General features: G+C 41.8%; 1 protein-coding gene across 4 annotated transcripts in view; it reads right to left on the bottom strand.

The window, feature by feature from the left end:
• Nucleotides 1-19143, bottom strand: part of ANO4 (anoctamin 4) — a 432231-nt gene that overhangs the window by 408787 nt on the left and 4301 nt on the right. For all 4 annotated transcript variants that reach the window (XM_019961160.2, XM_070789603.1, XM_070789604.1 and 1 more), the window contains exon 2: nucleotides 5676-5759. In XM_019961160.2, the coding sequence (XP_019816719.2) occupies nucleotides 5676-5759 (84 nt within the window). The remainder of the gene's footprint in view (nucleotides 1-5675; nucleotides 5760-19143) is intronic.

Below are 19143 nucleotides of genomic sequence, written 5' to 3'. Positions count from 1 at the left end.
CAGTGGCAAGGAGGTGACATAGAGGCTATGATGTAGAAGCTAAGAAAGCATTACTAAGGGACCAAATCTAAGTGTTGGCAGCAAGAAAGGAAAAGAAGTCCAGTGGGATATACAACAATAAGATGGAAAGAAAGGAGTCTGGGGCCACCAGGTGGCTTTGTCCGGCAAGATGTCAGAGAAGACTTATGGCAAACAGAAAGGTGAATTTCCCCATCCTCACAGTGGCCATCAGAAGGACTGGCCTGGCAAGGGCTGAGGAAGGTTGAGTGTGTTTTTAGACAGGAGGAGATAGAGTTTTACTGGAAAACAAAGGCAATGAGGATCAGGAGACATGGGACCAGAGCTGTAAATTTGGGAAGCAACTACATTGAAGTCACAGCTGATGCCAAGAAATGAACGCTCTATTTCACTGTCATAAAATGATAAATCCCAAAACAAAACGATAAATCTACTAGAAGTTATGATCCTGTCTAACGCTTACTGGCAATGCACTAAGGATCTATCAGCACCACCTCACTTAAACCTCACAATAACCCTGTCAGGAACGTACTAATATTCCCATTTGACAGATTAGGAAACCAAGGCTAAGGAACATTATTACTTTCCCAAGGTCAATAACGACACAGAAATAACAGAGTCAAGCCCAGGTTCATCGAAGACAAGTGCTCTGGTCCTCAAAGCTACCCTGCCTCGCTAAGAGCACAGGCAACAAGAAGGATTCTAGAAAATGGAACCAGGATCTGTTTCCCCCACAAATTTCTCTGAGGTCACTTATTCCTTTCCAAACAATTTTTCATAGAGGGATCTCAATGGACCAGAATTCACAAGGAAAGGGAAATGCTGACACACTTGAGAACATGCTAACTGGACTATCTGAACTCTTCTTGGTTGGTCATCTTCCTAAAAGGTGAGTAAATGGAATGTAGTGAGATGAGGGGCTCCTCTGGTGAGGGCAATGGAGCCCCTGAAGATAATCACAGAGAATGCTAATTCTCAATGTTCAGAACCTCAGTGGAGCCAGAGCTGCAGTGGAAGCTGAAGCAAATGCTACTGACCCCAGGGCTGCCCCCGATACTGTTTGTTGGACTAAATCTCTGATGCAAGTGTGTTTGTCTTGCGATCAATACTCTTGGATCTCCCATAGCTCCTACAAGTGTACTGGGCCATAGAAATTCGAGGAGGCTCCATTTAAATTGATGTTCCATTATGTTTTTATTAAAATTGTGAAAACGTATTACCTCCTACATACACCAGAGAATCCTTTTACAAGAAGAACAATTACAGGACCATGTTTTCCCTTGCCTCATTGTTTCATTCGGAAACTCGATTAAGCACCTCTTCTTCTTTCCATATTCCAAGCTCCTTGGAAGTCATTATACAGAACAGGGTGTACAATATTTATCACACACTGTGAAAGCATTAGACTTAAAAGTCCGAAGGAACTCTGGATTATCAGGTTTTACCATTTTTTTCATAAAGTGATAGCTTATTTATAACATGCTTAATTTTTAAAAAATATTGTTCACAGTCCTTTTTTAAAGTTTAGGAAATTTCTACATCATTTAATGCAGAAATGGAGTTCATTAGCAAATATATTAATTCACGTTATTGATACAAATGAGCTATAATAAGATCTGCATAATTATAATGGAATAGAACCAGACCAGCCAAAATTTAATAGCAGCAATGAGGTCAAAGTATATTGGGTGGCTGGTTGTCCAACAGCTGGTGGACAGCTGGAGTCCAAGTGTCCAAGAGGCAAGTAATAAGAATGTCACACTGGTAGCCTACTCACTCTCTCGTACCCATCACCCTGTTTCCAGGTGGGAAGTGGGATAGAAGCAGGGGTCCTAGCTCCCTTTGAGTTACATGTCAACATTCTCACTCAGTAGCCCCCAGATCCTAAAGAGAGACATGTAAGGAACACTCAAAATTATAGACGGTCTTGAGAAAAAAACATGATGTTAAATAACTTCAAAATTCTTAAATCTCTCATACATGGTAAAATGGGCATTTACTAAAGATATAAGGAGTTTTTACAAGGGTCTCACAGATAAGTAGAAATTTTTCAGAAGGAGTCATTTTTTCTGTGGATTGGATTTTTTGGCAATTCTTTTGTCAGGACATATGCTATGCTAAGTCACTTCAGTCGTGTTCGACTCTGTGCGACCCCATAGACGGCAGCCCACCAGGCTCCCCCGTCCCTGGGATTCTCCAGGCAAGAACACTGGAGTGGGTTGTCATTTCCTTCTCCAGTGCATGAAAGTGAAAAGTGAAAGTGAAGTCGCTCAGTCGTGTCTGACTCTTAGCGACCCCATGGATTGCAGCCTAACAGGCTCCTCCGTCCATGGGATTTTCCAAGCAAGAGTACTGGAGTGGGGTGCCGTTGCCTTCTACAAAGAACTACATTAATAGAAGTCCAGAAGTGTGCTGTTTTCTTAAATGAAATTCCCTCACAGTGAGACACTTGAAGTACAGGAGATGAAAGAAAACAAAAAGAGCTCTTAAAAAAAAAAAAAAAAAACTGCTAGGTGACTCAGAGATGTCCTCCCTCCAGTACTGAGTATAAAGTTGTTAATTATTTGCTATTTTTACTATAAATATTTTTAAAGAGTTTGTACTGGACAGAGTGTGGGCAATGGACACGGCCTGATTCCGGTGCATCCCCCATGCCATCCTCCCACAGTCAAATTTTGTTTGGGAATTCATCCCACCCACACACAGCCCAGTGACTGAGGGCAGGCAGATCTAGCCCTCTCCCATGTCCACCTGGGCAAGGATGGGTCTAAAGATGATCTTATCTCCTTTGCCAGGGACTGGCTGAAGGGTGGTCATGTGACCCAATCCCACCCAATGAGAGAGGCAGACCCTGCAAGGGAAAGTTTCAGCTCCTCAAGGGCATGCCTGAGGAAGGCACCAACACTCCTTTCCCTCTGATCACTGTTGTGTCTCAGTGGAATTCCTGGACCATCTGGCTGCCACCACAGAGATAGATTCTCCTAGGAAGGCAAATGGAAGGTCTTTCACAGTATCAGGAACAGCTTAATCAACCAGTCCTCCCAACAGACTTTCCTGTTATGTGAAATAATATTGGGTTGGCCCAAAAGTTCATTGAGGTTTTTCGTAAGAGTGTTAATTTTCCTTATGGGTTCAGCCGGTTTGAGTCTGTTGAAACAGAAGCAACATTCAAGGGCCCATCACCTTCTGGGAAAACTGTGTGTCATACCCACCTCTTCTTCAGAGGTGAGTACATAGGTAAGAACCTGTCACATGGACTTACTTGGCAGAACCGTGGATAAGAATCCACCTGCTAATGCAGGGGACACAGGTTTGATCCCTGGCCCAGGAAGATCCCACATGCTGCAGAGCAACTAAGCCTGTGCACCACTAGAGCCTGGGAGCCGCAACTACTGAAGCCCATGCACCTAGAGCCTGTGCTCTGCAACAAGAGAAGCCACTGCAGTGAGAAAGCCTGTGCGTGGCAACAAGCAGTAGCCGCCGCTCTCTGAAACTAGAGAAAAGCCTGCACAGCAACAAAGACCCATCACAGCCAAAAAATATTCATAATTTTTTTAAGACCCTGTTACATGAGTTTCTGAGGGCTACCGTAACAAAAGGCCACAAACTAGGTGGCTTTAAAAAAAAAAAAAAAGAAAGAAATTTATCCTCTTACAGTTTTAGAGCTAGAAATCTGAAATCAAGATTTTGGCAGGGCTGTGCTCTCTCTGAAGTCTCTAGGAGAAAATCTGTTGTTTGCATTTTTCTTAGCCTCTGATGTTGCTGGTGATTGTTGGAGTTCCTTGACTTGTAGACACATGACTCTAACCTTTGCCTCTTATATGTGTCTCATGTGTCTCTTCTCCTCTGCTTACAAAGACACCAGTCACATTGAATCAGAAGCCCCACCCTAAGTACATACGTGAAGTCAAGTCGCTAAGTCGTGTCCGACTCTTTGTGACCCCATGGACTGTAGTGTGCCAGGATCCTCCGTCCATGGGATTTTCCAGGCAAGAAGACTGGAGTGGGTTGCCATTTCCTTCTCCAGGAGATCTTCCCGACCCAGGGATTGAACCTGGGTCTCCCACATTGTAGGCAGACGCTTTACTGTCTGAGAGTAATGTGACCTCATCCTGACTTGGTTACATCTGTACACACCCTATTTTCAAATAAGGTCAATTCACAGGTACCAGAGGTTAAAGCTTCAATCTATCTTTGGAGAAACAAATTCAGTTCATAACACCCTGACGTGGTGGCCACAGTTGACTAGACCCATGGCAATTTCACAAGAGTGACATCCAACGGGAGTTGGATTACCTGGGCTCAAATCCCAGCTCTTACCATCCATGTGTTCTTTCTTTCTTTCTTTTTAACTTTTTAAGAACTCTGTTCCCTCATCTGTAAAATGGAAGAAATAACAGCATCCATCTCATGGGATTGTTATGAGGATTAAATGGGTACATACAGGAAAAGCACCTAGAACAGCGCTTGGCACAGAAAGCTCCCATATGGTTTTCACCATTTACCCCTCCACGTTCATTGACACGTGTCTTAAGAGACATCTCTACTCACAGTTCATTACTCCTTATTCAAGGCCTTGTACCTGGCTTCCCTCCCATCATCCACTGACATGGCTCCAGGGATGTTACCAGGGTAGATGTCTAACTTTAACTTTCCTCAGTCTCCCCTTCTAGAAATTCTCTGGGCTTTTCAAGAAATGTGCTTCTCAGGTCTTCCTATTACTGATATTGTTTCTATCCCAGTTGTACTTCCCCCAAAGAGTACTGCTAGGTGAGCATGTTATGTTCCGCTAGGATCCTACTGTATCTGCAGGGAGTCCTTCATCTGGGAGGGAGGGACAGAGAGCCACATGCCCCAGGCTGCAGACTTCAAGTTTCTGAGGAGGCCATGTGCTATGACAGGAGATTTTATTTCTGAGATGTAAGGGGACAGGGCAGCTGGTACACACAGAATCCCCCAAAGCATAGCTAGCATTCAGTAACACTAATTTGTTGTTATTTTACACATGTACGCATTACATTGATAGGCAGATTCTTTACCACTGAGCCACCTAGGAATAGGGCTTCCCTGGTGTCTCAGACAGTATAGAATCTGCCCGCAGTGCAGAAGACCCAGGTTCAATCCCTGAGTCAGGAAGATCCTCTGGAGAAGGGAACAGCAACCCACTCTGGTATCCTTGCCTGGAGAATCCCCATGGACTGAAGAGCCTGGCGGGCTACAGTCCACGGGGTTGCAAAGAATCAGACACAACCGAGCAACTTTCACTACTATGCATTAAATTATAGGAAACATACTATTTGCTATTGTGATATAAATTTTCTTTTTAAAATAAATCTTAAAACACTAAGTCAGTTTTTATATTAAGTACATAATAATATAGGTGATACACAAATGAAAGAGAAAGCAAATGATGGAGAGTTAGGGAAACCCATGTTTTTTAAATCTGTCTGGACCACATTAGCTCCAACCATCTCTATGCAAAAGTAATAAGGATCCACAAGAGGGCGCCCCAGCAAGTTGAGTCCACAAGCAATTGCCCTGATCCTGAAAATAAATTCCACGGCGTTTACATTTTCTACTCACTCCTTCCTTAGCCCCACACCCCAACCCTTTACAAGTAATAATAATTTTCATTAAAACAAGACTCAGTTGCTCACCTATAGTGACCTGGCTGACACAACTGTAGTAGCTGCCGGTCGTTGCAGAGGAAAGGTTATAACTCCCACTGCTTATATCTTTGTCTGTTAAGAAAATAAAAGAGGAGGTTAATTACATTCTGATAAATACCATAACCACAAAGTAGATTTATGACTGCTGGTAAATAAACCAAATATCTGTGTCCAGGAAACTCGTACTCATTCATTGGTTCATTCACTGCAGGAAGTGCTAGGGGCCAGGCATTTCGAACATTCTGACAAACAACCCAGAGTGTCACATAGACAATTTCAGTTTGGTGTCTCTGTTATTAAAATGGGAGGAGGGCACTGGGAGAGGACTGTATGACCAGGTGAAAAAAACACCTAATCCAAACTAGAATGTATCAGGTAAGGCTTTGTGGAGGAAGTGACATCTGAATTAAAACCTAAGAGATGAATACCATCCAGCTAGGAAAAAGGGGGGTGCATTGAGGGGAAAGACCCAGGCAGAGTGCTATCATCATGTCTAGAAACTCAGAAGTCTCAGCTTTGTGAATTAAGGGCTAAACACAGTAAAAGAGAGATGAGCAGTGGCTGGACCACAAAGGGTCTTTATAAACCACATTAACAAATCTGGATGCTGCCAAGAGAACAGGATTCCATTTTCATTTCAGAAAGATCACTTTGAGGCAGCAAGGGGAACAGACAAGAGGAGTGTGAAAGGAGAGGCAGAAAGACTGCTTTATGAGGCCACTCAGTCATCCTGAGAAGAGGTAGTGGTGGCCAAATCATGGCAGGACAGGCAATGGAGACAGAGAGTGAGTTCAATTCCCTTCCAGGCTCGAATTCAGCCAGCTGCCATGCAGACTTCAGTACCGTGAGCAGACTGCGTTCCAGGCAGAGCAGCAGAGACACCAAACCTCCCGTTTACATGGCATCTTAGCATTTCCAGCCACCTTGTCTCCTGCACAAGGTGGAGCAGGGCAGGTGTCACCCCATGTCTCTGATGGAAAAGCTGAGGCTCCAGGTGGCTGAGCACCTTTCCTGAGGTCATGCAACAGCATGTGGCAGAGCAGAGCTCCAACCGAGATCAGAACTACTTTAAAATGTCTATGAAAAAGGCAGGGCATAAGTGACTTTAAAATATCAAAAACAGGGATTTCCCTGGTGGTCCAGTGGCCAGGACTCCATGATCCCAATGCAGGGGGTCTGGGTTCTATCCCTGGTCAGGGAACTAGATTTTACATGCCACAGCTAAAAAATCCCACATGCTGCCACTAAGACCCGGCACAGTCAAATAAATATTTTTTTAAAATATCAAAATAAATATTATTTAATATAACACATTACAGGTTAGAGACAAAAAGTTATTATAAGAATGGTTGCAAAACTGACCTGAAGGAAATATACAAATATTATATGCCATGTGATACCAGGAAAACTCATTATGAAATTCTGATCTATAATGTTAAAAATTACAGGTCTGAAGGAGAGAAATAATTAAGAATTAGTTAAATGTACTCAAAGAGAAAGGGTTTTTAGAAACATGCGAAGTCATATTTTAAGAACAGTAACGCAGACTGTTAGAGAAGATGGCTTTGCAGATGAACACTCTCGGAGGAAAGACCCGCAGGTGCCTAGGCAGAGAGAGCAGGAAATGGGAGTCATCCGCAGGGGTGTCTGGATGTGCTTGTGGTTTGAAAGCAATTGGAGAGTATTGGCAAAAGCAGGTAATGAGCCAGAGGCCAGAGAAGTAATGGGAACCCCTAAAGGCCACATCAAGGTCACTGTAGGTCCACAAACAAGGAACTAAACAATTTTTAATGTGGAGAAAATAATTCAAGCAAGTTCATGCAACCAACTTCTTCTCTAAGAAACCTTCCCAGACCATCTCCCCTCTCTAGTGGGCTTCAGGCACAGTAGACACTCCAACGGTATCACACATGCGAGATTATACTCTATTATGGGTACCCCTAGGGCTTCCCTAATGGCACAGATGGTAAAGACTCCTCCTGCAATGAGGGAAACCTGGATTCGATCCCTGGGTTGGGAAGATTCCCTGGAGAAGGGCATGGTAACCCACTCCAGTATTCTTGCCTGGAGAATCCCCATGGACAGAGGAGCCTGGCAGGCCATAGTCCATGGGGTCACAAAGTGTCCAACAAGACTCAACGGCTAAGAACAGAGCGGGTTTACCCCAAACCATGTGCTTGTCAAGGGCAGGTCCACCCATTATTCAATTTGTTATTTCCAGACCTTAGTGCTACGCCTGGAAAAGGTGAATCCTCAATATATGTTCATTGTTTGAAAGAAAGAATAAAGGAATGCATGAAATTAAAGGAAAAATACATGACCATTTCCCCTTCTTATGAACTGTAACTTCAATAGAGGTTCAAGGAGAAAGAGCACTTGGCTAGGAGTCAGCAGACCTGAGGTCTGAAGCCCCAGCTTTGCTGCACATGAACTCTGTGAACTTGGTCAAGCTCTTGACTTCCTTAGTCCTGATCTTTCCATCTGAAAATGGTGACAACAGTGCTTATCTCACTTTTCCTGGGCTAGGGTGGGGAGGTAGAAGAGGATGAGGTATGGTTAACAAAAATAAATCAGCCATGCAAAATGCATAGTTAGCAAGTAATTCTATATATATTTGTGGAATCAGCTGAATCAACAACACCCAGACCTAAAACACATCAAACTACAACTACTCTAAAGTTGTCCTTCCTAATTTTTAAAAACCCTTCACTAATGATCTGCCCTTAAAATATTTTGGAAGTGAAAAGGGACAAGGTCAATGGCATCAAAGTGTGGGGAGAGGTGACAGGAGAGATTCAGTAGCCACAGAAATGATTATGAATGGTGAGAAGAGAAAAGGAATGAAAAAGAGAAGAACACTGAGAATTAGTAATCAACAAAGAAGCAGAATGTTTGAATTAGCAATGAATGCCTGGGAAGAGGCTGCGCATATATTTGAACAGGAAAAACTACTGAAATTTGAGTTTAATCTGAGTGGTAAAACTAGGGCATAGTTTCGCAATATTTTGAAAAGAATCAAAGAGCAATAATAAGTACAAAAAAACTACGGTAGTTTTGGTACAAAGTGACTCTGTAAAGAAGATGTTTTCCTATATAAGAATTAAAACCAAAAAATGTGAGGGCTTGACTATCCATTTAATCTTTTAGGAACGAACTGCAGTTAAATAAAATTAAGTAAGGGGCGGAAAAACTTGAGCCTATGAATGAGGTTAATGAACTCTGTGGGTTTTGGAGTCAGTAATCTACATTAGCGGAGAAGGTGATGGCACCCCACTCCAGTACTCTTGCCTGGAAAATCCCATGGGCGGAGGAGCCTGGTAGGCTGCAGTCCATGGGGGCTTCCCTGGTGGCTCAGAGGTTAAAGCCTCTGCTTGAAGAAGGAAATGGCAACCAACTCCAGTATTCTTGCCTGGAGAATCCCATGGACAGAGGAGCCTGGTGGGCTATAGTCCACGGGGTCGCAAAGAGTTGGACACGACTGAGCAACTTAACTGGAATGCTGGAGACCTGGGTTCGATCCCTGGGTCAGGAAGATCCCCTGGAGAAGGAAATGGCAACCCACTCCAGTACTCTTGCCTGGAGAATCCCATGGATGGAGGAGCCTAGTAGGCTATAGTCCATGGGGTCGCAGAGTTGGACACGACTGAGCGACTTCATTCATTCAATCTACATTAGACACCTGGTTCCACCCCTTGAGCACACTGTCTCTCAGTGGGTCTGTTTCCGTGTATGTACAATGGGAATAATAACAGCATTTACTTTATAAAATAATACACAGAAGGTGTACAATTAGTGTTAGCTTTTGGCTTCCTTAGTGACTCAGACAATAAGGAATCTGCCTATCATTGCAGAAGACCCAGGTTCGATCCTGGGGCCGAGAGGATCCCTTAGAAAAGTGCATGGCAACCCACTCAAGTATTCTTGCCTTGAGAATCCCTTGGATAGAGGAGCCTGTCAGGCTACAGTCCATGGGGTCATGACGAGTTGGACATGACTGAGCAACTAACACTAACTATATTTAAAAAGAACAAAGGTACTTATAAAATGGAATACCATCTAGCAAAGGAAATGAATGAAGCAAAGCAATGCAAAATACTATCAACGGACCTCACAAACATAATGTTTAATGAAAGAAGCATATATATCATACCCAAATGATGTATGACTCTATTCATGAAAATTTCAACAACAAAACTAAATTGAATGCTTTATAAATGCATACATAGATGGTAAAACTGTAAGGAAAAGTATCAAAATAATTAGCACAAAAATAATTAGTCAGCATGGTGATTCCATTTGGTAAGAAAGAAAACCCCTTGAATTGTGAGAAAGTACGGGGAATGCAGGTGTGTGCCACAGTGCTGGGAATGTCCTGTTCTTGACCTAGGTGGTGGTCACAAGGTATTCATTTTATAATTATTTGTTAAATTATCAATCTGTCTTGACCACCTGTCTGTATATATAATAGCTTTTTTACAAAAATAAAGAGGGACAGAAATTACAGTAGGGCAAGATGTAGAAATGCAAATTCTGTACAAAATGTCTAAGAAAATGAAATGGTGGTGGATTCATAAAACAGTAGTCATTGACTACATACTCCTTGCCAGGCACTGAGCTAAAAATTCATTACTTCATTTCCATCATTATTTCATTTGTGTTCCAAAAAGATTCCTTTAAATAAAGATAGGTATGATTATCCTACTATCAAGAAGCTCACAAAAGTAGAGAACTTGCCCAGAATCACACTTCAGGGAAGTCACAAAGCTGGAATTAAAACCTAGGTTTATTGGGCACATAACCTGAGAAAACCATAATTTGAAATTATAAGTCAGTTCAGTTCTATCACTCAGTCATGTCCAACTCTTTGCAACCCCATGGACTGCAGCATGCCAGGCCTCCCTGTCCATCACCAACTCCTGGAGTTCACTCAAACTCATGTCCATTGACTCAGTGATGCCATCCAACCATCTCATCTTCTGTCATCCCCTTCTCCTCCCACCTTCAATCTTTCCCAGCATCAGGATCTTTTCAAATGAGTCAGTTCTTTGCATTAGGTGGCCAAAGTACTGGAGTTTCAGCTTCAGCATCAGTCCTTCCAATGAATTTTCAGGACTGATTTCCTTTAGGACTGACTGGATTGATCTTCTTGCAGTCCAAGGGACTCTCAAGAGTCTTCTCCAACACCACAGTTCAAAAGCATCAATTCTTTGGCGCTCAGCTTTCTTTATAGTGCAACTCTCACATCCATACATGACTACTGGAAAAACCATAGCTTTGACTAGATGGACCTTTGTTGGTAAAGTAATGTCTCTGCTTTTTAATATGCTGTCTAGGTTGGTCACAACTTTCCTTCCAAGGAGTAAGCATCTTTGAATTTCAAGGCTGCAGTCACCATCTGCAGTGATTTTGGAGCCCCCCAAAATAAAGTCTGTCATTGTTTCCACTGTTTCCCCATTTATTTGCCATGAAGTGATGGGACCAGATGCCATGATCTTAGTTTTCTGAATGTTGAGTTTTAAGCCAACATTTTCACTCTCCTCTTTCACTTTCATCAAGAAGCTCTTTAGTTCTTCGCTTTCTGCCATAAGGGTGGTGTCATCTGCATATCTGAGATTATGGATATTTCTCCCGGCAATCTTAATTCCAGCTTGTGCTTCATCCAGTCCAGCATTTCTCATTATGTACTCTGCATATAAGTTAAATAAGCAGGGTGAAAATATACAGCCTTGACGTACTCCTTTTCTGATTTGGAACCAGTCTGTTGTTCCATATTCAGTTCTAACTGTTGCTTCTTGACCTGCATACAAATTTCTCAGGAGGCAGGTCAGATGGTCTGGTATTCCCATCTCTTGAAGAATTTTCCAGAGTTTGTTGTGATACAAACAGTCAATGGATTTGGCATAGTCAATAAAGCAAAAGTAGATGTTTTTCTGAAATTCTGTTGCTTTTTCGATGATCCAATGGATGTTGGCAATTTGATCTCTGGTTCCTCTACCTTTTGTAAATCCACCATGAACATCTGGAAGTTCATGGTTCACATGCTGTTGAAGCCTGGCTTGGAGAATTTTTGAGCATTACTTTGGTAGTGTGTGAGATAAGTGCAATTGTGCAGTAGTTTGAGCATTCTTTGGCATTGCCTTTCTTAGGGATTGGAAGGAAAACTGACCTTTTCCAGTCCTGTGGCCACTGCTGAGTTTTCCAAATCTGCTGGCGTATTGAGTGCAGCACTTTCACAGCATCATCTTTTAGGATTTGAAATAGTTCAACTAGAATTTCATCACCTCCACTAGCTTTGTTCGTCGTGATGCTTCTTCTTAAGGCCCACTTGACTTCACATTTCAGGATGTCTACCTCTACGTGAGTGATCACATTATCGTGATTATCTGGGTCATGAAGATCTTTTTTTGTATAGTTCTTCTGTGTATTCTTGCCACCTCTTCTTAGTATCTTCTGCTTCTGTTAGGTCCAAACCATTTCTGTCCTTTATTGAGCCTATCTCTGCATGAAAAGTTCCTTTGGTATCTCTAATTTTCTTGAAGGGATCTCTAGTCTTTCCCATTCTATTGTTTTCCTCTCTTTCTTTGCACTGATCACTGAGAAAGGCTTTCTTATCTCTCCTTGCTGTTCTTTGGCATTCTGCATTCAAATGGGTATATCTTTCTGTTTCTCCTTTGCACTTTGCTTCTCTTCTTTTCACACTATTTGTAAGGCCTCCTCAGACCTCCTCCTCAGACCTCAGTTTTGCCTTTGTGCATTTCTTGGGGATGGTCTTGATCCCTGCCTCCTGTACAATGTCACGAACCTCTGTCCATAGTTCTTCAGGCACTCTATCAGATCTAATCCCTTGAATCTATTTGTCACTTCCACTGTATAATCGTAATGGATTTGATTTAGGTCATACTTGAATGGTCTAGTGGTTTTCCCTGTTTTCTTCAATTTAAGTTTGAATTTGGCAATAAGGAGTTCATGATCTCAGCCATAGTCAGCTCCCGGTCTTCTTTTTGCTGACTGTATAGAGCTTCTCCATTTTTCATCCCAATGTTCACTGAAGCACTATTTACAATAGCTAGGACACTGAAGCTACCTAAATGTCCCTCAACATAGGAATGGATAAAGAAGATGTGTACATATATTCAATGGAATATTACTCAGTCCTTCAAAGGAATGGAATAGTGTCATATGCAGAGATATGGATAGACCGAGAGACTGTCATCCAGGGTGAAGTCAGAAAGAGAAAAGGAAATATATAATATCATTTATACATGGAATCTAGAAAAATGGTACAGATGAACTTATTGGCAAAGCAGAAATAGAGACACAGATGTAAAGAAAAACTTATGGATACCGAGGAGGGGAAGGGGAGGTGGGATGAACTGGGAGGTTGGGATTGACATATGCACACTACTATGTATAAAATAGATAATTAATGAGCACCTACTGTATAGCACAGGGAACTCTGCTCAGTGCTCTGTGGTGGCCTAAATAGGAAGAAAATATAAAAAAGAATAGATAGATAGATATAACTGATACATTTTGCTGTACGGCAGAATTTAACACAACACTGTAAAGCAACCTGATTTTGTTACAAGAACATACTGATCATAAGTATACGCAAAATAATTTGAGACAAATAAAGTTGGGTTAAGTTTTGTCATACATTCCTGTTAAGGTGGCCTCTGAAGACAGGGTCCATGATTTGATGTCTATCTCATTCTCTGTAGAATTTCATCAGATAAATGACTGTCAAACATGTAGCACCAGATACACTAGGAGCCCACCTAACCCAGCTCACATTAATAATCTGTCCTCCTTCTGTCTTTGCTTCTGTTCTCAAATATTGGCTTAGAATAAGACAAACCTAGTGCTTTTTTAATTAATTTTTTACTGGAGACAGATGGTGAGTAAGAATGGGAGAGGGAAATTAACAAAAAAATTCAACTTGGAATAAATGAGAATTAAAGTATAGGAAAAAATAAGACAAAGAGAAAATCTGAAGTAAAATGGTAGAATTAAGTTCAAATACACTAGTAATAACAATACATGTAAATGGTCTAAATTTGCTATTTAAGATACTGTGAAATGGATTTTGAAAACAAACAAAAATCAACTAAGTGCCATTTATAAGAGAAACACCTATAACAGAAGGACACAGAGATGTTGAACGTAAAAGATATAAAAAGATACAACAAGAGTTCATCAAATAAAGCTAGAGGTGCTATGTTAATTTTATATGAAAAAGGTTTTAAGACAAAAAGCATTTTTAAGCATAAAGAGGGGCAATAAATAATGATAAAAGGTTCAGGAAGGTTTGATAAAAGGTTCGATTCTTCAGGAAGATATAAAAAAGGTTACATCTGAGCTATTTAAGATAAAATAACCTCAAAATATATGAAGCAAAAATTAATAGAGCTACAAGGAGAAACTGACAAATCTATCATCAGAGGGGAAGATTTTAACATACTTAATAACTGGTTAAGCAAGGAAAACTTTAGTGAAAATACAGAAAATTTGAGACTGCAAATCACTCAGGCATTTGTTAGAGTGAAGAGCTTGATTTATAGCTCTGGATGGGCCTGGAATTCTGCATATTTTTCAGCACTATTGAGATACAATTGACAGTCGCATTTCTAATAGAATCCCAGGTGATGCCAGTGCTACCAGTCTAGGGTCTCCAAGCCCCGGTAAAATCCTCCCCTGGAATCCACAGTCCACAAAATCTGGGAGAACATCTCACCCACAAGAAAGGGAAGACATACTGAAAAAAAGAAAATATTTTCATTAAACCCTTAAAAACATATTATAAATCTGCGGATATGGACAGATGAAACTCAAGAATTACCAAACTGATAATGACACATAACTATTGACATTATCAAAAAATTCACAATTTGTTTAATTACCACTCTACAGTAGTATACTAGAAATAACATTTAACTTTTAAAAATATATATTTATTATGTGGAGAGTGAGCTACAACTGCTTACCACATTGTTAACATGTTTTTTTTTTTCTTTTTGCAAATCACTTAAAATTGTTTATAAAAGGCTCTAGAAAATCCACTAGTAAGAAAACAAAATATCAATCATGTAGGTGGGATGTGTGTCTATATGTGCATATGTATGTTCCTTAGAAATACTGGTGTGATTTGCTCCATGTCTGCTGTGTATTTTATAGGCTTACAGAAAAGTTTAATATTCAAGGCCAACCCTTTCCTCCTTGCTGCTATAGCCTGTATCTCATCCCTAACCTCCCTGAGCCTCAAATTCCTGCTTTACATTGTGACTGAAATTCATTCATTTAAAAAACACTGAGTGCCTACCACACAGAGTAGATGCAGGCTGGCCCCAGTAGGAACTGGTGCCTTGGAAAGTCCCCCTACGGTGCTGATGAATTAACCAAAGTGTAGAGCGTGCTTCACTCCACAGAGCTTTCCCCACAACAGCAATAAACACACCAGAGCGCTGTGTACTATAATGCTCCAGGGCTTTCTAGGTTTTCATAACATTTTCGTCTTTGCTTTTTCATGTGACGCTGCAGCAGCATCAGGAGACAGGCAGGGCAGGGACCAGATGTAATAGCAGTAAGTTCCCAACATACAAACGAGTTCTGTTCTAAGAGCGAGTTCAAAAGTCCCATTTGTTTTTAAGTCCAACAAAGTTAGCTGAGGTACCCAACTAATACAATCCTATATAGTACTGTGCTGTAACAGGTTTATAATACTTTTCACACAAATAATACATAAAAAACAAACACAACAAATAAAACATTTTTAGTCTTACAATACCGTACCTTGAAAAGTACAGTAGTACAGTACAATCCCTTGGACTGCAAGGAGATCCAACCAGTCCATCCTAAAGGAAATCAGTCCCGAATATTCATTGGAAAGACTGATGCTGAAGCTGAAACTCCAATACTTTGGCCACCTGATGTGAAGAACTGACTCATTGGAAAAGACCCTGATGCTGGAAAAGATTGAAAAGGAGAAGGGGACGACAGAGGATGAGATGGTTGGATGGCATCACCGACTCGATGGACAGGAGTTTGAGTAAGCTCCAGGAGTTGGTGATGGACAAGGAAGCCTGGTGTGCTGCAGTCCACAGGGTCACAAAGAGTTGGACACGACTGAGCAACTGAACTGAACAGTGCAACAGCTGGCATACAGAGATTGGCACCAAGTGAACAGGCAAGAAGAGTTACTGCCTGGAGGAGGCAGAGGGGGTGGGAGATGATAGAGCTGAAAGATCATCAGCAATAGGAGATGGAGGACAGGCTGCAGTTTCACTCACACCTGACCTTGACAGAAAGCATGTTTGCATCTTTGAAAGTTTGCAGCTTGAAGGTTCGTATGTAGGGGACTTACTGTACTATGAATGGTTCTCTCCTCTGCATCTCCCACTGGACCTGAGCTAGACCCAAACCCCTGGAGGGCAAAGTCAATGCTTATTCACCTGTGTCCACAGTGCCTGGCTCTGCCTAATACATAAAAAGCACAATAAATGTTTGCCAAAGACTCTAGCAATCTTTCAAATACTTCAGTCACCATTCCTGCATTTTAAACACGGGGCCCGATATTCATTATCTCAGCTTCCCTTTGATTCCACTCTCATAGACACAGTGGCAAAAAGACTTTCCAGGAATCCTAATTAGAGAAAAGCCTTTCCTTTCCTTTTGTTTCCTCCTTGTACCTTTTTGATTCAGTGTTGAAAAGCCTACATTCTTTGTCATTTTTTCCAGAAGGTAAATATCCATACCTCATTATTCACAGAGAAAGCAATGGCACCCCACTCCAGTACTTTTGCCTGGAAAATCTCATGGACGGAGGAGCCTGTTAGGCTGCAGTCTATGGGGTCATGAAGAGTCGGACACAACTGAGCGACTTCACTTTCACTTTTCACTTTCATGCGTTGGAGAAGGAAATGGTAACCCACTCCAGTGTTCTTGCCTGGAGAATCCCAGGGACGGGGGAGCCTGGTGGGCTGCCATCTATGGGGTCGCACAGAGTTGGACACGACTGAAGCAACTTAGCAGCAGCAGCAGCATTATTACAATGTAATAAGATTTACGAAAATGGTTTTTAATTTTGTTCTTACTTCCAGAACCCACAACAGTGCCTCACACATAGTGAGCACTCACAAAATATATGTTGAATTGTTTGTTCTAGAAACTTTGTTGGTAGCCACGAACAGTTTGTTTAGGACTAAGTTCTAATAGAAAAATCCACATGTCTATTACAAAGAACATCATGTTTTAAAGGAAAAGATTAAAGTGCTTCTTCACAGGATCAAAATAAAATTTTAATTTTACCCCAGGAAGAAATTTTTTAAGTGTGAAGGGCTGAAGGTCAAAAACTAATCTGTGCAGGCTTCACTGCAGCTTCTTAATCAAAAAGGATCCTAATCAATGTTGACCATGAATGACTGGATTGCATAACAACAAGCATGCCAGTTGGTGGAAGACAAGAACAAGAGACGCCTTCAAATAGCTCCTTAGATTTTTTTCACAGCTAAAGCATGACTTCTAGCCTACTAGCATACTTCAGATTTCACCTCGTAGTGTGGACGCTTCTGCTCTGTTGTTCATTTCTATTTTCTGAAGGATAAAAGTTCTGTTGTGTACGTGTGTGCTCAGTTGTGTCCAACTCTTTGTGATCCCACTGACTGTAGCCCACCAGGCAACTCTCTCCATGGGATTCTCCAGGCAAGAATACTGCAGAGAGTTGCCATTTCCTACTCTAGGGGATCTTCCTGACCCAGGGATCAAACCTGTGTTTCCTGCATTGGAAGGCGGATTCCTTACTACTGTGCCACCTGGGAAGCCCAGAAGCTTTGTTACTTATTTGCAAAAGGAAAATGAAGCCTTAAAAATGTCTATGTGTGTACTACCTTCTTCTATTGCCCATTCAGTCTTTTAGTTGAACAGACTGGCAAGGACTGTTCACCCAGTATGTGCCAGCTGCTGGGCTAGGCACCAGGGACTTACCTGGTGGTCCAGTGGCTAAAACTCTGCACTCCCAATGCAGAGGACAAGGGTTTGATCACTGGTCAGAGAATCAGGTCTCACATGCTGCAACTAAGTGTTCCAATGCTGCAACTGAAGATCTTGCATGCTGCAATGAAGTGCCAAAACTAAGACCCGGTGCAGCCAAATAAGTAAATAGTTTTTTTTAAAAAAGTATTATAGGCACTTAAAAAAAAAAGATGTAGTCCATGGCCTTTGGGACTTTACAACCCATAGAGAGAAGTCTTTGTTGCACCACAAAAAAAAAAAAAAAAAAAAAGTTGTTTGGGAGAGGAGTAACCTTTGCCTGAGACAGGAACACAGTAGGATGGGAGAGGTCAAAGGTGAGGGGGAGTGAACCTCATAGAGGAGGAGGGGGCTGTGTTTCAGAGCATGGGCCAAGTCCAGACACCTGAGAAAACCAGGCGCAATTGGTCACCTCCTTCCCTAAAAAGTTGGATGCTGGGACCAAGAGCAGCAGGAAAGAAGGATGGTCAGCTCCTGAATGGCCTTGTTTGTCAACCTAGAGAAGTCAGACTTTGGCCTGCAAGCAGAGGGGATCCCTTGGAGAGTTTTAAGCATAGGAATAACAGGATTAGATTTGCAACTGGGATCAAAGAGGCTTGGACTGAGGCAGAGATAGTTGGGAGGCTGCTACTACAGTCAAAATTGGCAGTGACCTTGACTAGGATAGGAACAGTGGGAAAGGAGAGGAAAAACCAGAGTATAAAAACTTTAAGGAAGAAGAATCAGTGGGACTTAGTGGTTGAGAGTACATGGGCTGAGAGAGGCAGTTGACAGTAATAGCCATGCTTACTGAGTACTTACTACGTGTTGCTCATAAGCTCTTACAAGTACTGTTGCATTTAAACCTCAGAGAGATCCCATTTTGCAGATAAGAAAATTGAGGCCTCAGAGGTAAATTTGTTTGCCTAAGGTCACTGTTAGTGTGTTCTGATAAGAGAGGATTCAAAGATGACTCCTAAGATTCCAGCCTAGGTACTAGATACAGCATGCTGGCCCCTGCCAACCTCTCCTGTCTTGAATGTCATGCTTTACCAACACCGAATTGCTCCCCTCACCTTTGTTCATGCTGTTGCCCCTCCCTGGAATACCCTGCTTCTCCCAGTTGGTCTTTTAACATCATCTCCTCTGGGTAACTCTTTCCAACCTCTCCCTCACTCCCTGCAGCCCCTCTCCTGCAACATCACATCATAATTCTCTTTAGGAGTCTAGCTCCTCCAGCTGATGCTGCCATCCTGAGAGAAAGAGTGAGATCTCATTTATTCTGGTATTCTAGGAGCCAGGCTAGAGCCTGGAACATAGTTTGAGCTCAGTAGCTGGACTAATTCTATAGAATACAGGTACAGGAGAGGAATTCTGTTTTGGACACAATGAGTTTGCAATGCCAGAGAAGAACACATGTAAAGAAGTCAAGCAGACAGCTGGTTAGACAAGC

The sequence above is a fragment of the Bos indicus genome, chromosome 5 (genome assembly GCF_029378745.1).
Source record: "Bos indicus isolate NIAB-ARS_2022 breed Sahiwal x Tharparkar chromosome 5, NIAB-ARS_B.indTharparkar_mat_pri_1.0, whole genome shotgun sequence".
NCBI classification, from domain to species: Eukaryota; Metazoa; Chordata; class Mammalia; order Artiodactyla; family Bovidae; genus Bos; species Bos indicus.
The sequence above is the reverse complement of the archived record's forward strand: the minus strand, read 5'-3'. Positions and strand labels throughout refer to the sequence as shown.